This window comes from Trachypithecus francoisi, unplaced genomic scaffold, assembly GCF_009764315.1.
Source record: "Trachypithecus francoisi isolate TF-2019V2 unplaced genomic scaffold, Tfra_2.0 Lachesis_group16, whole genome shotgun sequence".
In the NCBI taxonomy this organism is placed as follows: domain Eukaryota; kingdom Metazoa; phylum Chordata; class Mammalia; order Primates; family Cercopithecidae; genus Trachypithecus; species Trachypithecus francoisi.
In genome coordinates this window covers 34,779,223-34,798,950 of record NW_022681461.1, presented here as the reverse complement: position 1 = coordinate 34,798,950, position 19,728 = coordinate 34,779,223, and the positions used below count along the sequence as shown (strand labels likewise).

The 19,728-nt window shown below is 41.8% G+C and overlaps 1 protein-coding gene across 1 annotated transcript in view; it reads left to right on the top strand.

Annotated features, from left to right (window-relative positions):
- Window positions 1–1,043: 1,043 nt before the first annotated feature.
- INSL6 (insulin like 6) overlaps window positions 1,044–19,728 on the top strand; it is a 32,646-nt gene continuing 13,961 nt past the window's right edge. The window contains exon 1 of the mRNA XM_033237254.1: window positions 1,044–1,445. Within this exon, the coding sequence (XP_033093145.1) occupies window positions 1,157–1,445 (289 nt within the window). The 5' untranslated portion in view covers window positions 1,044–1,156. The remainder of the gene's footprint in view (window positions 1,446–19,728) is intronic.

The following is a 19,728-nucleotide window of genomic DNA, read 5'->3' as shown; positions in this document are numbered from 1 at the left end:
TGGGGAAACGGAAAATGAAGAAAAAGACAGAGTCAGAAGACAGAAAAGAACGGGAGAAAAAAAATTGTATAGGGAAATGGTGAGATCACTGATAAGCTGGCACCTGTAGCTTCAGCCTTATTCCTGAGACAGCCCCCGAATGCCCTCTTGTGGCCGATAGTACATCCTTCCACGCCAACACACTAATAACGCAGAACTTCTTTTAAAATGATAAAGCTACCTATGCCGATTGTGCTTCGCTTCCATGCCCCTTCCCTACTAACTGAGCAAAATTATCTCATCTAAATGAGCATTTCATGCTGCATGCTGTTATTCTTACAAGGCAAGTCCTCTAGGGGTCCCTGTCACAAGTTAATTTGGTAACAGACAATCCTCTACGTTCTCTAACCGAAAGAACCAGATTTCTATCCCAGGTACTTCAAGACAACATCCCTACTTCTTTTTTCTGGAGATTGAGGCTAAGGCCTATGCCTCCCTGTGAACCAGCAGGATTTTTCTGAAGAAGCTTTGAACCTGACTAAACGCACATGCCCATATGCAACACACAAACGTTTCACCACATATTTGATTGCCAGCTAAATGCTAGACCCCGGGGTACAATGGAAAGCAAGAACAGACGCAGGCCCTGCCTTCATGAAGCGGGGGTCTCAGGAAAGAGGTCACACGCCCACAAATGGAAACAGGTCGATTAACACCGTGAAAGAGATGAGAGGGGGTTTCTGTGAGGGAGACGAAGCTTCATTAACAACCCGGCAAACAAGAACGGGAAACGCATTCCAGGTGGAGGGAGCAACACCTTTTAACGTCCGTTATCAGGTCACAGGGGTCCTATGCTCTCACGCTGGGTGAGGAATCTCCCATTGAGGAAGGAAAGAAAAATGAATCAAACCGGAGGGTGGCGGGGTAGTGAGGGGATTTTTGGCTTTCATTTTAGGAGCCAGGGCCTGCTTCCTTCGACCACCTGAGACCCCTGGGAGGGCGGGAAAGCCTCGGCGCCGCCAGCGCGCGCCTTCCCTTGACGTTCTCGCGAGGCCCCCACGCGCTCGGAATTCCACAGGCTTGTGCGCGCGGCTCGGTCTGGCGCAGGCGCAGACAGGGAGCAGGGTCAGGCCGACCGCCATTGAACAACGCGGAGGTCTCGCCTGAGGTCAGAGGAATGCCGAGGCTCCTCCGCTTGTGCATGCTGTGGCTTGGACTCTTGCTGGTTCGATTTTCCCGTGAACTGAGCGACATCAGCAGTGCCAGGAAGCTGTGCGGCAGGTACTTGGTGAAAGAAATAGAAAAACTCTGCGGCCATGCCAACTGGAGCCAGTTCCATTTCGAGGAGGAAACCCCTTTCCCACGGTTGATTGCACAGGCCTCGGAAAAGGTCGAAGCCTTGAGCCCCTACCATTTCGAAAGCCAGCAAACCGCTTTCCCGGCCGGAGGAAGACGCACAAACCCAGGTAAAAATCTAATCCCGAAGGCATGTTTGTTCACCTCTGTACATTTCTTATTCCTGTATTTGCTTTGCCAGAAGGTAAGCTTCCCCAGGAAGTAGAATTTGTGCCTAGTACACAGCTTTTTAAAAAGTTGTAAAAAACAGTGTGTTGAAAATATACAAAACTTCAGCGAAGCGCCGGTTTTTTGTTTTTTTTTTTAAACTTAGAGGAAATAAGTGTACACTTGTAAGTCTACAATTTATGTAAGAATGTTGTTCTTTTCGGGAGTGCCCGTCATCTGGCAAACTCCTTTTTGTCCTTCAAAGCCCAACTTAAGTATCATTTTCCCTGTGAAGTCATCATTGACCTTTTCATAGCCAATAGCTCCATTGTCCTTTCTACCACAGTATCTAGCACATAGTTCTATTTGACTGTCGTCACTGGCTACAGAATCAGCCAACCTTGTAGAAGATAAAAATGCAGAGTACCTTGTTCAAAAAAGCAGGAAAGGGCCATTAAAATAAAGGTGGTAAAATATAAATCTGTTTTCCTTACTTGTTCATATCCCCTGGTCACGTACCAGGAGATAGGCCTGGTTCATTCTATCAGGCTTCATTTAAAAGTTTACGTACTTGTATTTCATTCACTTACAGTTTCAATGGTAAATTTATTGAGAATTTCTACTACAACAACGGAACATTTAAACCAAATGCAAGGTCTGTGTGACTACACAGGTTTCAGTCCCATGAAGTCAGCCTTATATACCATACTGTATTATAGGGACTATTTCATGCATATTTTTGTCTGAAATGCCTGGCAGATGGCCTGGCACGTAGCATGTGTTTAATATGTGTTGAATTTATACTTAATGTTTTCAAGCAGTCTGCAGGAAGAATATTCTTGTTTCAGATTCATTGGTATCGTCTTACTATGTTTTTACATTTGTGGACTTAACATATTTTAGTCCCAATATGATTTACCATTTTAAAAGAAATTGCACTTTGTTTATAGTCTATCCATAGGAAGAAAATTACTGCCTTTTACAGTAATTCAGTTTATTTGATTTGGACAAAGGTTGCAAAAGTGAATATTTCTGAAATTAAGGAAATGAGTAAACTATCATGCCAAAAAGAGACCCTAATGTAGAGGACTGAAAAAAGTCAAACAGTGCACATTGTAGGCACTCATTAACTTTTTTGAAATGAATGGTATAAAAATCACTGTTGCTGGGATGCTGGCAAGATGGCCGAATAGGAACAGCTCCAGTCTCCAACTCCCAGCGCGAGCGACACAGAAGACCGGTGATTTCTGCGTTTTCAACTGAGGTACTGGGGTCATCTCGCTAGGGAGTGCCGGACAATCGGTGCTGGTCAGCTGCTGCAGCCTGACCAGCGTGAGCTGAAGCAGGGCAAGGCATCGCCTCACCTGGAAGCGCAGGGGGAAGGATCCCTTTTTCCTAGCCAGGGGAACTGAGACACACAACACTGGAAAATCGGGTAACTCCCACCCCAATACTGCGCTTTAAGGAAACAGGCACACCAGGAGAATATATCCCACACCTGGCCGGGAGGGTCCCACGCCCACGGAGCCTCCCTCACTGCTAACACAGCCGTCTGCGGCGATCTATCCGCAAGGCAGCAGCGAGGCTGGGGGAGGGGCGCCCGCCATTGCTGAGGCTTAAGTAGGTAAACAAAGCCGCTGGGAAGCTCGAACTGGGTGGAGCTCACAGCAGCTCAAGGAAGCCTGCCTGTCTCTGTAGACTCTACCTCTGCGGACAGCGCACAGCTGCAGCCCATTAGGGGAAAGAGCGGGGGCGGTGCAGACACGAACGACTCTGTCTGACAGCTTTGGGGAGAGCCGTGGATCTCCTAACGCAGAGGTTGAGATCCGAGAACGGACAGACTGCCTGCTCAGGTGGGTCCCTGACCCCTGAGTAGCCTAGCTGGGAGACATCCCCCACTAGGGGCAGTCTGACACCCCACACCTCACAGGGTGGCGTCACCCCTGAGAGGAAACTTCCAAAGAAAGAATCAGACAGGTACACTCGCTGTTCAGCAATATTCCTTCGGCAACCTCTGCTGCTGATACCCAGGCAAACAGGGTCTGGAGTGGACCTTAAGCAATCTCCAACAGACCAACAGACAGTCCTTCTGACTGTCAGACGGAAAACTATCAAACAGGAAGGACACCTATACCAAAACCCCATCCGTACGTCACCATCATCAAAGTCCAGAGACAGATAAAACCACAAAGATGGGGAAGAAGCAGGGCAGAAAAGCTGGAAATTCAAAAAATAAGAGCGCATCTCCCCCTGCAAAGGAGCGCAGCCCATCGCCAGCAACGGATCAAAGCTGGTCAGAGAATGACTTTGACGAGATGAGAGAAGAAGGCTTCACTCCATCAAACCTCTCAGAGCTAAAGGAGGAATTACGTACCCAGCGCAAAGAAACTAAAAATCTTGAAAAAAAAGTGGAAGAATTGACAGCTAGATAATTAATGCAGAGAAGATCATAAACGAAATGACAGAGATGAAAACCATGACACGAGAATACGTGACAAATGCACAAGCTTCAGTAACCGACTCGATCAACTGGAAGAAAGAGTATCAGCGATTGAGGATCAAATGAATGAAATGAAGCGAGAAGAGAAAACCAAAAGAAAAAAGAAGAAAAAGAAATGAACAAAGCCTGCAAGAAGTATGGGATTATGTAAAAAGACCAAATCTACGTCTGATTGGGGTGCCTGAAAGTGAGGGGGAAAATGGAACCAAGTTGGAAAACACTCTTCAGGATATCATCCAGGAGAACTTCCCCAACCTAGTAGGGCAGGCCAACATTCAAATTCAGGAAATACAGAGAACGCCACAAAGATACTCCTCCAGAAGAGCAACTCCAAGACACATAATTGCCAGATTCACCAAAGTTGAAATGAAGGAAAAAATCTTAAGGGCAGCCAGAGAGAAAGGTCGGGTTACCCACAAAGGGAAGCCCATCAGAATAACAGCAGACCTCTCGGCAGAAACTCTACAAGCCAGAAGAGAGTGGGGGCCAATATTCAACGTTCTTAAAGAAAAGAATTTTCAACCCAGAATATCATATCCAGCCAAACTAAGCTTCATCAGTGAAGGAGAAATAAAATCCTTTACAGATAAGCAAATGCTTAGAGATTTTGTCACCACCAGGCCTGCCTTACAAGAGACCCTGAAGGAAGCCCTAAACATGGAAAGGAACAAGCGGTACCAGCCATTGCAAAAACATGCCAAAATGTAAAGACCATCGAGGCTAGGAAGAAACTGCATCAACTAACGAGCAAAATAACCAGTTAATATCATAATGACAGGATCAAGTTCACACATAACAATATTAACCTTAAATGTCAATGGACTAAATGCTCCAATTAAAAGACACAGACTGGCAAACTGGATCAAGGGTCAAGACCCATCAGTCTGCTGTATTCAGGAGACCATCTCACATGCAGAGACATACATAGGCTCAAAATAAAGGGATGGAGGAAGATCTACCAAGCAAATGGAGAACAAAAAAAGCAGGGGTGCAATCCTAGTCTCTGATAAAACAGACTTTAAACCATCAAAGATCAAAAGAGACAAAGAAGGCCATTACATCATGGTAAAGGGATCAATTCAACAGGAAGAGCTAACTCTCCTAAATATATATGCACCCAATACAGGAGCACCCAGATTCATAAAGCAAGTCCTTAGAGACTACAAAGAGACTTAGACTCCCATACAATAATAATGGGAGACTTCAACACTCCACTGTCAACATTAGACAGATCAACGAGACAGAAAGTTAACAAGGATATCCAGGAATTGAACTCATCTCTGCACCAAGCGGACCTAATAGACATCTATAGAACTCTCCACCCCAATCAACAGAATATACATTCTCTCTCAGCACCACATCGCACTTATTCCAAAATTGACCACATAATTGGAAGTAAAGCACTCCTCAGCAAATGTACAAGAACAGAAATTATAACAAACTGTCTCTCAGACCACAGTGCAATCAAACTAGAACTCAGGACTAAGAAACTCAATCCAAACCGCTCAACTACATGGAAACTGAACAACCTGCTCCTGAATGACTACTGGGTACATAACGAAATGAAAGCAGAAATAAAGATGTTCTTTGAAACCAATGAGAACAAAGATACAACATACCAGAATCTCTGGGACACATTTAAAGCAGTGTGTAGAGGGAAATTTATAGCACTAAATGCCCACAAGAGAAAGCAGGAGAGATCTAAAATGGACACTCTAACATCACAATTAAAAGAACTAGAGAGGCAAGAGCAAACACATTCAAAAGCTAGCAGAAGGCAAGAAATAACTAAGATCAGAGCAGAACTGAAGGAGATAGAGACACAAAAAACCCTCCAAAAAATCAATGAATCCAGGATTGGTTTTTTGAAAAGATCAACAAAATTGACAGACCGCTAGCTAGACTAATAAAGAAGAAAAGAGAGAGGAATCAAATAGACGCAATAAAAATGATAAAGGGGATATCACCACCGACCCCACAGAAATACAAACTACCATCAGAGAATACTATAAACACCTCTACGCAAATCAACTAGAAAATCTAGAAGAAATGGATAATTTCCTGGACACTTACACTCTCCCAAGACTAAACCAGGAAGAAGTTGAATCCCTGAATAGACCAATAGCAGGCTCTGAAATTGAGGCAACAATTAATAGCCTACCCACCAAAAAAAGTCCAGGACCAGATGGATTCACAGCTGAATTCTACCAGAGGTACAAGGTGGAGCTGGTACCATTCCTTCTGAAACTATTTCAATCAATAGAAAAAGAGGGAATCCCCCTAACTCTTTTTATGAGGCCAACATCATCCTGATACCAAAGCCTGGCAGAGACACAACAAAAAGAGAGAATTTTAGACCAATATCCCTGATGAACATCGATGCAAAAATCCTCAATAAAATACTGGCAAACCGGATTCAGCAGCACATCAAAAAGCTTATCCACCATGATCAAGTGGCTTCATCCCTGGGATGCAAGGCTGGTTCAACATTCGCAAATCAATAAACTAATCCAGCATATAAACAGAACCAAAGACAAGAACCACATGATTATCTCAATAGATGCAGAAAAGGCTTTTGACAAAATTCAACAGCCCTTTATGCTAAAAACGCTCAATAATTTGGTATTGATGGAACGTACCTCAAAATAATAAGAGCTATTTATGACAAACCCACAGCTAATATCATACTGAATGGGCAAAAACTGGAAAAATTCCTTTGAAAACTGGCACAAGACAGGGATGCCCTCTCTCACCACTCCTATTCAACATAGTTGGAAGTTCTGGCTAGGGCAATCAGGCAAGAGAAAGAAATCGAGGGTATCCAGTTAGGAAAAGAAGAAGTCAAATTGTCCCTGTTTGCAGATGACATGATTGTATATTAGAAAACCCCATTGTCTCAGCCCAAAATCTGCTTAAGCTGATAAGCAACTTCAGCAAAGTCTCAGGATACAAAATTAATGTGCAAAAATCACAAGCATTCTTATACACCAGTAACAGACAAGCAGAGAGCCAAATCAGGAATCAACTTCCATTCACAATTGCTTCAAAGAGAATCAAATACCTAGGAATCCAGCTTACAAGGGATGTAAAGGACCTCTTCAAGGAGAACTACAAACCACTGCTCAGTGAAATCAAAGAGGACACAAACAAATGGAAGAACATACCATGCTCATGGATAGGAAGAATCAATATCGTGAAAATGGCCATACTGCCCAAGGTGATTATAGATTCAATGCCATCCCCATCAAGCTACCAATGACTTTCTTCACAGAATTGGAAAAAACGGCTTTAAAGTTCATATGGAACCAAAAAAGAGCCCGCATTGCCAAGACAATCCTAAGTCAAAAGGACAAAGCTGGAGGCGTCACGCTACCTGACTTCAAACTATACTACAAGGCTACAGTAACCAAAACAGCATGGTACTGGTACCACAACAGAGATATAGACCAATGGAACAGAACAGAGTCCTCAGAAATAATACCACACATCTACAGCCATCTGATCTTTGACAAACCTGAGAGAAACAAGAAATGGGGAAAGGATTCCCTATTTAATAAATGGTGCTGGGAAAATTGGCTAGCCATAAGTAGAAAGCTGAAACTGGATCCTTTCCTTACCCCTTATACGAAAATTAATTCAAGATGGATTAGAGACTTAAATGTTAGACCTAATACCATAAAAACCCTAGAAGAAAATCTAGGTAGTACCATTCAGGACATAGGCATGGGCAAGGACTTCATGTCTAAAACACCAAAAGCAACGGCAGCAAAAGCAAAAATTGACACATGGGATCTAATTAAACTAAAGAGCTTTTGCACAGCCAAAGAAACTACCATCAGAGTGAACAGGCAACCTACAGAATGGGAAAAAATTTTTGCAACCTACTCATGACAAAGGGCTAATATCCAGAATCTACCAAGAACTCAAACAAAATACAAGAAAAAAGCAAACAACCCCATCAAAAAGTGGGGAAAGGATATGAACAGACATTTCTCAAAAGAAGACATCCATACAGCCAACAGACACATGAAAAAATGCTCATCATCACTGGCCATCAGAGAAATGCAAATCAAAACCACAATGAGATACCATCTCACACCAGTTAGAATGGCAATCATTAAGAAGTCAGGAAACAACAGGTGTTGGAGAGGATGTGGAGAAATAGGAACACTTTTACACTGTTGGTGGGATTGTAAACTAGTTCAACCATTATGGAAAACAGTGGCGATTCCTCAAGGATCTAGAACTAGATGTACCATATGACCCAGCCATCCCACTACTGGGTATATACCCAAAGGATTATAAATTACTCTACTACAAAGACACATGCACACGTTTGTTTATTGCGGCACTATTCACAATAGCAAAGACTTGGAATCAACCCAAATGTCCATCTGTGACAGACTGGATTAAGAAAATGTGGCACATATACACCATGGAATACTATGCAGCCATCAAAAAGGATGAGTTTGCGTCCTTTGTAGGGACATGGATGCAGCTGGAAACCATCATTCTTAGCAAACTATCACAAGAAGAGAAAACCAAACACCGCATGTTCTCACTCATAGGTGGGAACTGAACAATGAGATCACTTGGACTCGGGAAGGGGAACATCACACACTGGGGCCTATCATGGGGAGGGGGGAGGAGGGAGGGATTGCATTGGGGAGTTATACATGATATAAACGTCATGCACATGTACCCTAGAACTTAAAGTATAATAAAAAAATAAAAAAAAAAAAAAAAAAAAGAAATCACTGTTGCTGAGAGAATGAAAACTTTTAAAGACAGAAACCATGAGACTGATTCTTGATCATTTTCAAACTGACCGTCAAACTAACCCACATGCAAACCTCACGTTGTCCTTCTGTTAGAATGAAGGAAGTGTCTCTCCCTAGTCTTCTACTTTTACTTTAGTTCAATGACTCTCACGCTTTAATGTGTGTATGAATCATTTGGGAACCCTGTTAATTTACGGACTCTGAGTTGGTTGGCCTGGGGTGGGGTCTGAGATTTTTCATTTTTAAGTAGCTCCCAGGTGTTGCTAGTTGGTGGCCCACAATTTTGAGTAACAAGGTCCAGCTTACTCTCTCTCTTTCTCTCTTTTTTTTTTTTTTTTTTTTTTACTCCTTTCTTACTCTTTTCTCCCAGGAGCGCAAGGAGAGCCTTCCCTTTCTGCTTTATGTTGGATAGGCATTTCTCTTACATCAAATACTGTGCTCTCACTACCTGTGCTATAATACTGTAGTCAAAATTTTATTTTTAGACCTCCAAGCTTGAGGCTTTTATTTAAATAGAGGTTGGAATGCCTTTTCTTAACAAAGTGCTCTAAAGACAAATTTTCTTAATAAAAATGTTCAACCTTAAAACTCAGCTTGTTAATGATCCCTTTGTTTTAGGTATTATTCACACTCCCCTGGAAGAATAAATGTCATTAACAATGAGCAGGGAGCTGCAATGAAACAAGACTTGTAGAAAATAAAAATGTATCTGACAATATTTGAAAATTGTTATACCCACAAAACCTGCTACTATGGAAACTATGTAAAAGACAGTTTGCTGAAGTGGAAATACGGTGTAGCAGTAAAACCACAGTTGTATTGAAATATGTAGAGGAAGGAAAAATGAGTTAGGTTATCAATATGAATTGTATTATTTTAAAAATTGTTAATTTATAAGGAAAGATGGCATTTATTCTGTCCTGTTAATTTCTAGGAAATAATTTAGAAGTTGCAGAGATGTATGTGTTTCTAATATAGAATACATAATTATGCCGTCATTTTTATATATGAATGTGGCTGGAAAGTTGGTTACTTTTTATTTCGCTTTTACCAGCAGGACAAGCTGTTGTGTTAAATCAAGTCAGTTGTCTGAAATTTTAATATTCTGATGATCTATTTGAGTCTGACACAGAAAATATAATTTGCTACGCCGCTATTAAAAAATGCTTTTTTTCAAAGCTACTCATACATAACTTGAATCTGTAATTGTGTGTTTCTTGTTAATGGACCCTGAAGGTGGAGGCAGTATCTCCATGACCTACCCATAATGTGGCACCATGAAGTTGAAAACATATTTCTAAATTATGACTGAGTATTGTGCTTCCCAGATATTAGTGCCAGGTGAAATCATTAATGTTTCAAAATCAGCTTTTCATAATATGTAACCTCTATTCTAGTTAGATTAATCATATTCTCATATTCTTGGTCTTCATGTCACATATTCTTGTTTTTTTGTTTCTTTATGTTTCAGATATCACAACTAATCTGTAAAGGGCCCTTCTCTTTATATATTAGTTCAACAAAATTTGAGTGCCTCTTATGTGTTAGGCATTTTTCTTGGTGCTTGGGATGTTAAACAGTGAAGGCTCCTACCCTCATGAAGCCTACAGAATAGTAAAGATAGACAATAAACATAAGTAAATTATAATTTACAGATGATGATTGTCCTCTCTTAGCCCCTTTCTCCACCTCCATTCTCCTCCTCTCATTGACAGTTGTTGTAATGTGTTCATTATATATTTTTTGTCTGTATAAGTTTTTGCAAATTATGCATTCTTTCCTGTGCGTATGTTTTTAAGATATATCTAAATGGCATTTAAGATCTACATCTTATTGTTGCCATGTGAACATTTAGTCCATTGCTTCTAACTACTGCGTAGTACTCATGTGCTTCCTCACATTTTACTGATTTATTCAGTTATGAACACCTAATCTATATAGCCTTGAACTCCCTATCACTATAAATAATGCTACCATGAACATCATTGTATATGTCCCCTTATGAACCTAGAAGTGTTTCTGGGATACACATCTATAGTGGTATTACGGTGTCATGAAGTATGTGTATATTTAATTTGCTTGAGGAGTGTCAGATTGCTCTTCAGAATGACTATACCAATGTATAGTTGTACCACTAATCCTATGTCCTCGTATCTATGTCAACAATTAGCATTATACAGTTATGAACTTTTACCAGTGTAATAGACATAAAATGACATTATATATCTATTTTAACTTGCTCTGGGTCTGAACATCTTTTCATATATATGTTAGCCTTTTGGATTTTCTCTTAAAATTTCCTGTTTATATATTTTGCCCAATTCTTGTTGGAATTCTTACCATTTTCCAATTGATTTGTAGGAGTTAATCAAATCTAGATACAATAATAACTAGTTGTTGGTTTTAGATGTCACAAATGTGTTCTCCCATTTTGACATCTGTCTATTGGTATTGCTTGACTGAAAGCCTTAACTTTTATATAATTAGGCAGTAAGTGTTTTGCCTTATGTATTAAAGGTCCTTTTCTGTCCTTCTGTTAACTTTTCAGTTTTACTTTTCACATTAAGTCCTTAATTATTAGGCCAGTTTTTAGTTCTGGTGTAGGTAGGAATATTACCTCAGTTTCTCCATAAGTCTTATTTTTCTCTACATAGGGAGCTAGTTTTCTGAACACTTTCTACTAATCAACTATTTTTCTCACTAATTTGTGGGATTACCATTATTGGTAAGTTTGAGCTTCCTATTTTAATTGGTCATTTATTTGACCTTGTATCATTACTATTTTTGATACTGTGACTCTATAGGATGTGATTTATCTGGCAGGACAAGTCTTCAATATTTATTTTTTCTCTTAGGATTGACTAAGCTAAATCTTCAACCTTTATTCTTTCATATATATTTAAAAGTATGCTTATTGAATATCTTTTTAAAAACTCCGTATGGAATTTTATTTGGGATGCATGGAATATTATCAGGGGAAACTGCCCCCAATATTTCAATGTAGGTTCTGTTTTCCATAAGTGTCGGCCAGCAGCTGAGAAATAAAGAGAAAGAGTACAAAGAGAGGAATTTTACAGCTGGGCTGCCAGGTGTGACATCACATATTGGTAGGACTGTGATGCCTGTCTGAGCCTCAAACCAGCAAGTGTTTTATTAAGGGTTTCAAAAGGGGAGGGGGTATAAGAACAGGGAGTAAATCACATGCTTCAAAGGGCAAAAAGCAGAACTACTAATAAGGGTCTAACAAAGATCACATCCTTCTGAGGGAACAGGACAAATGGCAAAAGCAGAACTACTGATAAGGGTCCAACAAAGATCACAAGGCAAAGGGCAAAAGCAGAACTACTGATAAGGGTCTATGATCAGTGGTGCACATATTGTCTTGATAAACATCTTAGATAACAGAAAGCAGAATTCGAGAGCAGAGAACCGGTCTGACCACAGATTTACCAGGGTGGAGTTTTTCCCCACCCTGGTAAGCCTGAGGGTACTGCAGGAGACCAGAGTGTGTCTCAGTCCTTATCTCAGCTGCGTAAGACAGACATTCCCAGAGCAACCGTTTATAGACCTACCCCCAGGAATGCATTCCTTTCCCAGGGTATTAATATTAATATTCCTTGCTAGGAAAAGAATTGAATGATATCTTCCCTATTTGCACGTCCGTTTATAGGCTCTCTGCAAGAAGAAAAATATGGTTCTTTTTGCCCAACCCTGCAGGCAGTCAGACTTTATGGTTGCCTTCCCTTGTTCCCTAAAAATTGTTTTATTCTGTTCTTTTTCAAGGCACACTGATTTCATATTGTTCAAACACACATGTTTTACAATCAATTTGTACAGTTAACACAATTATCACAGTGGTCCCGAGGTGACGTACATCCTCAGCTTATGAAGATAACATTAAGAGATTAGGCAGGCGTCGGCCGGCGGTGGCAAGCCTGTAATCCCAGCACTCTGGAGGCCGAGACGGGCGGATCATGAGGTCAGGATCGGTCCATCCTGGCTAACACGGTGAAACCCCGTCTCTACTAAAATACAAAAAACTAGCCGGGCGATGTGGCGGGCGCCTGTAGTCCCAGCTACGTGGGAGGCTGAGGCAGGAGAATGGCGTGAACCCGGAGGCGGAGCTTGCAGTGAGCTGAGATCCGGCCACTGCACCCAGCCTGGGCGGCAAGCGGACTCCGTCTCAAAAAAAAAAAAAAAAAAAAAAAAAAAAAAAAAAAATAAAGGCAGGCTAAGAATTATAAAGTGTTATTTGGGAACTGATGAATGTCCGTATTAAAATGAAATCTTCACAATTTATGTTCCTCTGCCGTGGCTCCAGCTGGTCCCTCCGCTTGGGGTCCCTGACTTCCCGCGACATCTCTCCCTTTTTATATAAATGTGCCATGGTGATGAAGGCTTGTTCGTTCTCTTGTTTTGATGCAGGATTCTTTGACTGGTCCAGCACACTAAAAACAAGCTGATTAAACAGAGAAACATGATTCCAAAATTTACTACAATGGAGTCCCCAGTAGACTTAATCCAAGTCATGGAGTTTAGTCCAGAAAGACTTTCTGCCACCCTATCTAACGCCTCAGCTCCAGGCACAATGGATAAATGAGCTTGAGAGGCTTCAAAAATTTGTTTCTTTAATTTGGTTATGTCCAAAAATAAATTATCTTCCCTACCTAGAAGGTGTCCTTTGACCATTTCCCATGAATGGTCAGTCTACAGAAATCAAAAGTATTCCAATTGCACTGCATTTGCTTGCAATGTTCGAGACTCATTAGCCAGTCTCCAAGCCAAATAACAGACTGTCTTAAATCATTAATTTGATTAGCTAATATTTGATCAATGCCCTGCTGAGAATTCCACATTTGGGTGGAATTGTCTTGCCATTCCTTAACAAAATGAGCCGTTTGAATAGATTGGTGTAATGCCACTCCGGCAGTGGTGGCCAGCGCAGTGACTGTAATTAGGCCCATGATCACAGCAATTAAAGTGAAAACAGATCTCTTAGATCTTTTGAGAATTTGTTGTAACACGTCGTTAATTAAATGTCCTGAGGGGGAATATTCCCAAGGTCTGGGTAAAGTTACCAGTATCCAGATTCCTTCTTAAGCTTGAACCAACATTACACTTTTCCTGAAGTCAAAATGGGAGTTAACACAAGTGTATAAATGACAGTTAATGCATTGGACAGTTTGATTGTTCGTCCAAATTTTGATATTTCCCACTAACAGCATGTAAGGAGGCTTAACACAACTCTGTATAGGAATGGTCAGGCTGGAGGTAAACAAAGCAAAATGTTTGAATCTACGTTGATACTGAGGGAGAGGAGCGGCAGTGGCAACACCCAATGTTCTCCACCGTAAAGAAGCAATCCGAGCTGCCCAGGGATGCCAAAGAGGTAGAGGGGCATACCTGGGTCGAAAAGAATTATAATGCCAATTGGAGTCTCATAAAGGAGGATTGGCATCAAAAAGAGGATAAGAGTTCAAAGGGAATTTATCATGGGGTTCAGAATCACGTACGTGAGGGGCGATAGTGGGGACAACAGACAGAAAACCTTCCAATTCCCATACTCGCAGTCCGGACATGGCAATAGCCAATTTCCACAGTTCTGGGTGTTCTCTGGACTCGGAATGGGGAATATCATAGGCCTCGGCGGGGGGGCGCGTGGGTAATGCCATTGTCTTCCCGTTTTAAGGAAAAGAACGAGCTGAACCTTCTATGCAAAGTAGGATGATGATCCTTGTCCTCCCAATAAGAAATAAAATAAGTAGCCTCCAGGCATTCCTTTCAGCCAGAGGAGCAACTGTTTTTTAAATAGCCCTTTAGTGCCCAGTCTATTACTAAACCATATGAGTCATTTTTTAATACTACTGCATGTGAATTAACACAGTCTTCCCAAATTAAAGTTTTAGATAGGCTCTCAAAATTTTTAGAACATGGTTTTCCTACAGGTTTATATTGAAAATATGGGGATCTCCTTTTACTCCCCTTTTCATTTGTCTTAAAGGAGAAAGGGAGAGGCCAGGGACCAAATGTCCCCATTCCCCTGTGGCTAATCTCCCTGGAAGATAAGCAGCCCAGACTTGAGTTTCTAGATGGATACAACCAGGTGCATGTCTGAGGCACAGATGAGGGTATTTATAACCCACAGTAACATTAAATGCAGTGCCTTCTTCTCCTGGTTGAGCAAGGCAACGGTCATCTGTAGCTCCAGGCATCCACACACTATTGTTAGTATACCTTTCTGCAGGAGCATCCATCCAGGTGAGAGGTTGGATAAGTGGAGGAAAAGGCACATAAGCCCAATAAGAATAATTTTGTGTAGCAGGTAAATAAGTTTGAGGGGAAACTGGTGAGACAAAGTATAAGGAAGAGAATTATTAAATAAAACCTATTGTAAGTGAGATCCAGTGCTGAAGGAGAAACAGAAGAACAGGGGGATGTTATTTTCAGGCTAGTAGAAAATATTTTAGGTTCATAAAGAGAAAAATGGAATTAGGAGAAGTGGGATTAGTTAGAGGGGTCTCTGTTGCCATTAGGGAGGATTGAACCAGACCCATTTTGATTTGGTGTGCCAGTTTATGAGGAGTTGGCACAGATCTCACCAGGTATGAGGGTGGTCTCTGATGCAGACGTCTCTTCCCTGTGGTTTTCATTGTCAGTATTCACACGAAGTTTAAGTCTTTTAGTGTGCACCCAGACAGGGGATTGATGATCTCCTGGTGAAACATAAGCATACCCTCTTCCCCGCATTTTAATTGTTCCAGGTTCCCAGGTATTGGTTTGGGAGTTTTTCCGTAACACTGGCTTACCTTCATTTAGGGAGAATATTTTTGCCTGTATAATGGCGTTTAGCTGCAGTTAGAGTATTGTCTTCAGGAACATTTAGAAAGTTTAAAGTAAACAATGCTAAATGTAATTGAGGTAAATTTTGTTATTGGAAGCAACACATGGCCATTTTACACTCACAGCTTGCAATCTCAAAAGCTAACATATGAAGGAGAAAATCTTGAGTGCGCTCATCAGAGACAGATTTTTCAATAGCATCTTGTAATTTAGCCAAAAAATCAGAGTATAATTCATTGTGACCCTGTTTAACAGTGGTGAAAACAGGAGATTGGCCCAAGGTGTGTAATTTATCCCAAGCTCTCGTACACACCTTTGTTACTTGTTCCGTGGTGAGAGCATCAAAGCCTAATTGGGCAGTAGTGTCAGAGTAACATCCAAGCCTGTGAGTTGAGCCTGAGTCATTGGAATGCCATCAGCCCGATTTAGCTGAGCCTGCAGATGGGCCTCCTCTGACCACCAGGTACAGAATTGTAAATGCTGAGATGAAGTTAGAACAGCTTTTGCCAAAAGGTCCTAGTCTAAAGGAAGCAAAATGACCTCAGTACAAAGAGTCTGTAATACCATTTTAGCATATGGAGAAGTAGGACCATACTAAGTATAAGCATCCTTGAATTCTTTTAAAAAGGTAAGATTGGCACATATCAACACACTTGTACTCCCTGAGCATTGGGAGGTTCCAGTGTGATGGGATAAGCCCATGCCTCTAATCCACTTGTTTCTTTGTTCTGGTGTAATAAGTGTTGCATGGTAGTTTCAAGAACAGGCACATGAGACAGAGTCGGCATAGAAGTGACAGGAAAAGTATGTGTAGATAAGGGAAACTGAGGTTGAGGAGGTCAGACCAGTATGAGAGTGTGAGAAAGGGGCATTGGGGGGGGGGGAAGGCAGATGCATACTGATGATTATTGTCCCAATCCTGTGCAACCAGAATGGCAGGGGCATCCATGTGTGAAGAAGGGTAGAGGAGCAGGTTGAGTGGATGGCAAAGTGACCGGTTGAGGGACCGAAATGACAGGAGGGTGAGGGGCTGTGGAGGATGGGGGAGGACCTGCAGAATTACAGGTAAATTGTAGTTTGGTCCCGGAGCCATTAGATGGCTCTGGAGGCAAAGGCTGCAAAGGTTTGAAGAGGGAAGAGTTAGCATAGTTATGGTCCCGGAATGTCCAAGTCAGGGCCATGGGAGCTACAAGTTCCGGCTCTTTGTGAAAAGAAATAAGGTCATCAGGGGGTGACGTTAAGCCAAAGTCACCGGAGTTAGATATTGAATCCTCAATATCGTCAGGTCGGGGAGGAGTAGGTGAAGGGAGAGGCTGAGCACATAACAAAGGCCGAACGGGAGAGGAAACCTGAGGAAGAGGTAGAGGGTCGCCCAATTCAGAAAATTGTAACTGCAGGGGTCATGGGATTGGTATGTCATCAGGATGGCATGTACCAAGGCCCAATCACCCCAAACAGTGACAGGAACATAATTCCCTGTTGGGACCAGTTCCCGGAATTTTGTACCAACATGATCCCATAGTTCCACATCTAACGTTCCCTTTTCGGGAAACCAAGGACAGTGTTCCTCCACCGCCCTGAATAGGGTGACCATATTTTCCATGGGCACTTGAACTCCTGCCTGTTTTAACAGGAGGTTAATATAGCAGAGATAAGCATAATGTTTAGACTCCTTATGACCCATAGTTACCCCGGACAATACACAGCTCACCAATTGTCAGGGATCCAAACAAGCATTTCTGTGGACTGGACTGATGAATATTTCTAGGCTCTCTGCAAGAAGAAAAATATGGCTCTTTTTGCCCAACCCTGCAGGCAGTCAGACCTATGGTTGCCTTCCCTTGTTCCCTAAAAATTGCTGTTTTTCTGTTCTTTTTCAAGGTGCACTGATTTCATATTGTTCAAACACATATGTCTTACAATCAATTTGTACAGTTAACACAATTATCACAGTGGTCCTGAGGTGACATACATCCTCAGCTTATGAAGATAACAGGATTAAGAGATTAAAGACAGGCATAAGAAATTATAAAAGTATTATTTGGGAACTGATAAATGTCCATATTAAAATGAAATATTCACAATTTATGTTCCTCTGCTGCGGCTCCAGCCAGTCCCTCCGTTGGGGTTCCCTGACTTCTGGCAACATAATGTATACACTAATTTGAAGAGGATTGACTTCTTTTTTTCCTTCACCTTTTAAGTTCAGGGGTACATGTGCAGCATGTGCAGGTTTGTTATATAGGTAAATGTGTGTGATGGTGGTTTGCTGCACAGATCATCCTATCACCTAGGTATTAAGCCCAGCTGCCATTAGCTATTCCTCCTGATATTCTCCATTCCCCCAGGCTCCCTGTCAGGCAGGCCCCATTGTGTCTTGTTCCCCTGCATGTGTCCATGTGTTCTCATCATTCATCTCACACTTACAAATGAGAACATGTGGTGTTTGGTTTCCGTTTCTGCATTAGTTTGCTGAGGATGATGGTTTCCAACTCCGTCCATGTCCCTGCAAAGGACATGATCTCATTCTTTTTTTATAGCTGCATAGTACTCCATGGTATATATGTACTGAGTTTTCTATATCCAGTCTATCATTGGTGGGCATTAAGGTTGATTCCATGTGTTTGCTATTGTGAATAGTGCTTCAGTGAACATATGCTTGCATGTATCTTTATAATAGAATGATTTATATTCCTACACCCAATAATGGATTGCTGGGTCAAATGGTATTTCTGCCTCTAGGTCTTTGAGAAATCACCACACTGTCTTCCACAATGGTTGAACCCCACCAACAGTGTAAAAGTGTTCCATTTTCTCCACAACCTTGCCAGTATCTGTTTTTTTTTAACTTTAGTAATAGCCATTCTGACTGGCATGAAATGGTATCTCATTGTAATTTTGATTTGCATTTCTGTAATGATCAGTGATGTTGAGCTATTTTTCATGTTTGTTGGTCACGTATATGTCTTCTTTTGAGAACTCTCTGTTCATGTTTGCGCACTTTTTAATGGGATTGTTTTTTCTTGTAAATTTGTTTAAGTTACTTATAGATGCTGGATATTAGAGCTTTGTCAGATGGATAGACTGCAGAAATTTTCTCCCATTCTGTAGGTTGTCTGTTCACTCTCATGATAGGTTTTTTTTGCTATGCAGAAGCTCTTCAGTTTAATTAAATCCCTTTGTCAAGTTTTGCTTTTGTTGCAGTTGCTTTTGGTGTTTTTGTCTTGAAATCTTTGCCTGTGCCTATGTCTTGAATGGTATTGCCTAGATTTTCTTCTAAGGTTTTTATGGTTTTGGGTTTTACATAAGTCTTTAATCCATCTTGAATTAATTTTTATGTAGGGTGTAAGAAAGGGGTCCAGTTTCAATTTTGAGCCTACGGCTAGCCAATTCTTCCAGCACCATTTAATAAATAGGGAATTATTCCTTCATTGCTTCTGTTTGTCAGGTTTGTCGAAGATCATATGGTTGTAGGTGTGCGGTGTGTGGTTTTGAGTTCTCTATTCTGTTCCATTGGTCTATGTGTCTGTTCTTGAACCAGTACCAAGCTGTTGTGGTTATTGTAGCATTGTGGTATAGTTTGAAGTTGGGTAGTGTGATGCAGAAAACCACAGAGATGGTGGCTGCCTCTCCCCACAGGAGCTTTGTCCCAGAGTGAGATCAGAATTCTGTCTGTATAACCCTGGCCGGAGTGGCTGAAGCCTCCACATGGAGGTCCTGCCCAGTGAGGAGTAATGGATTGGTGTCCTGCTTAAAGAGGCAGTCTGGTCACAATCTGCCAAAGCAGCTGTACTGCCTTCTGGGGAACCCTTTCTCATGCCAACTGGCAGGCTGGAACAGCTGAGTAAAGGGAACTGCAGAGATGGTGGCAGCCCCTCCTCCCCAGGAGCTCAGTCCTAGGGAGAGATCACATCTCTGTCCCTGTGACCCTGGCTGGAGTGGCTTAAGCCCCCACAAAGAGGTCCCGCTCAGGGAGGAGGAATGGATTGGGGTCCCACTTAAAGCAGCAATCTGAGCATGATGGCTCACGCCTGTAATCATGGCACTTTGGGAGGCCAAGGCAGGCAGATCACTTGACATAAGGAGTTCGAGACCAGCCTGGCCAACATGCAAGCTCTGTCTCTA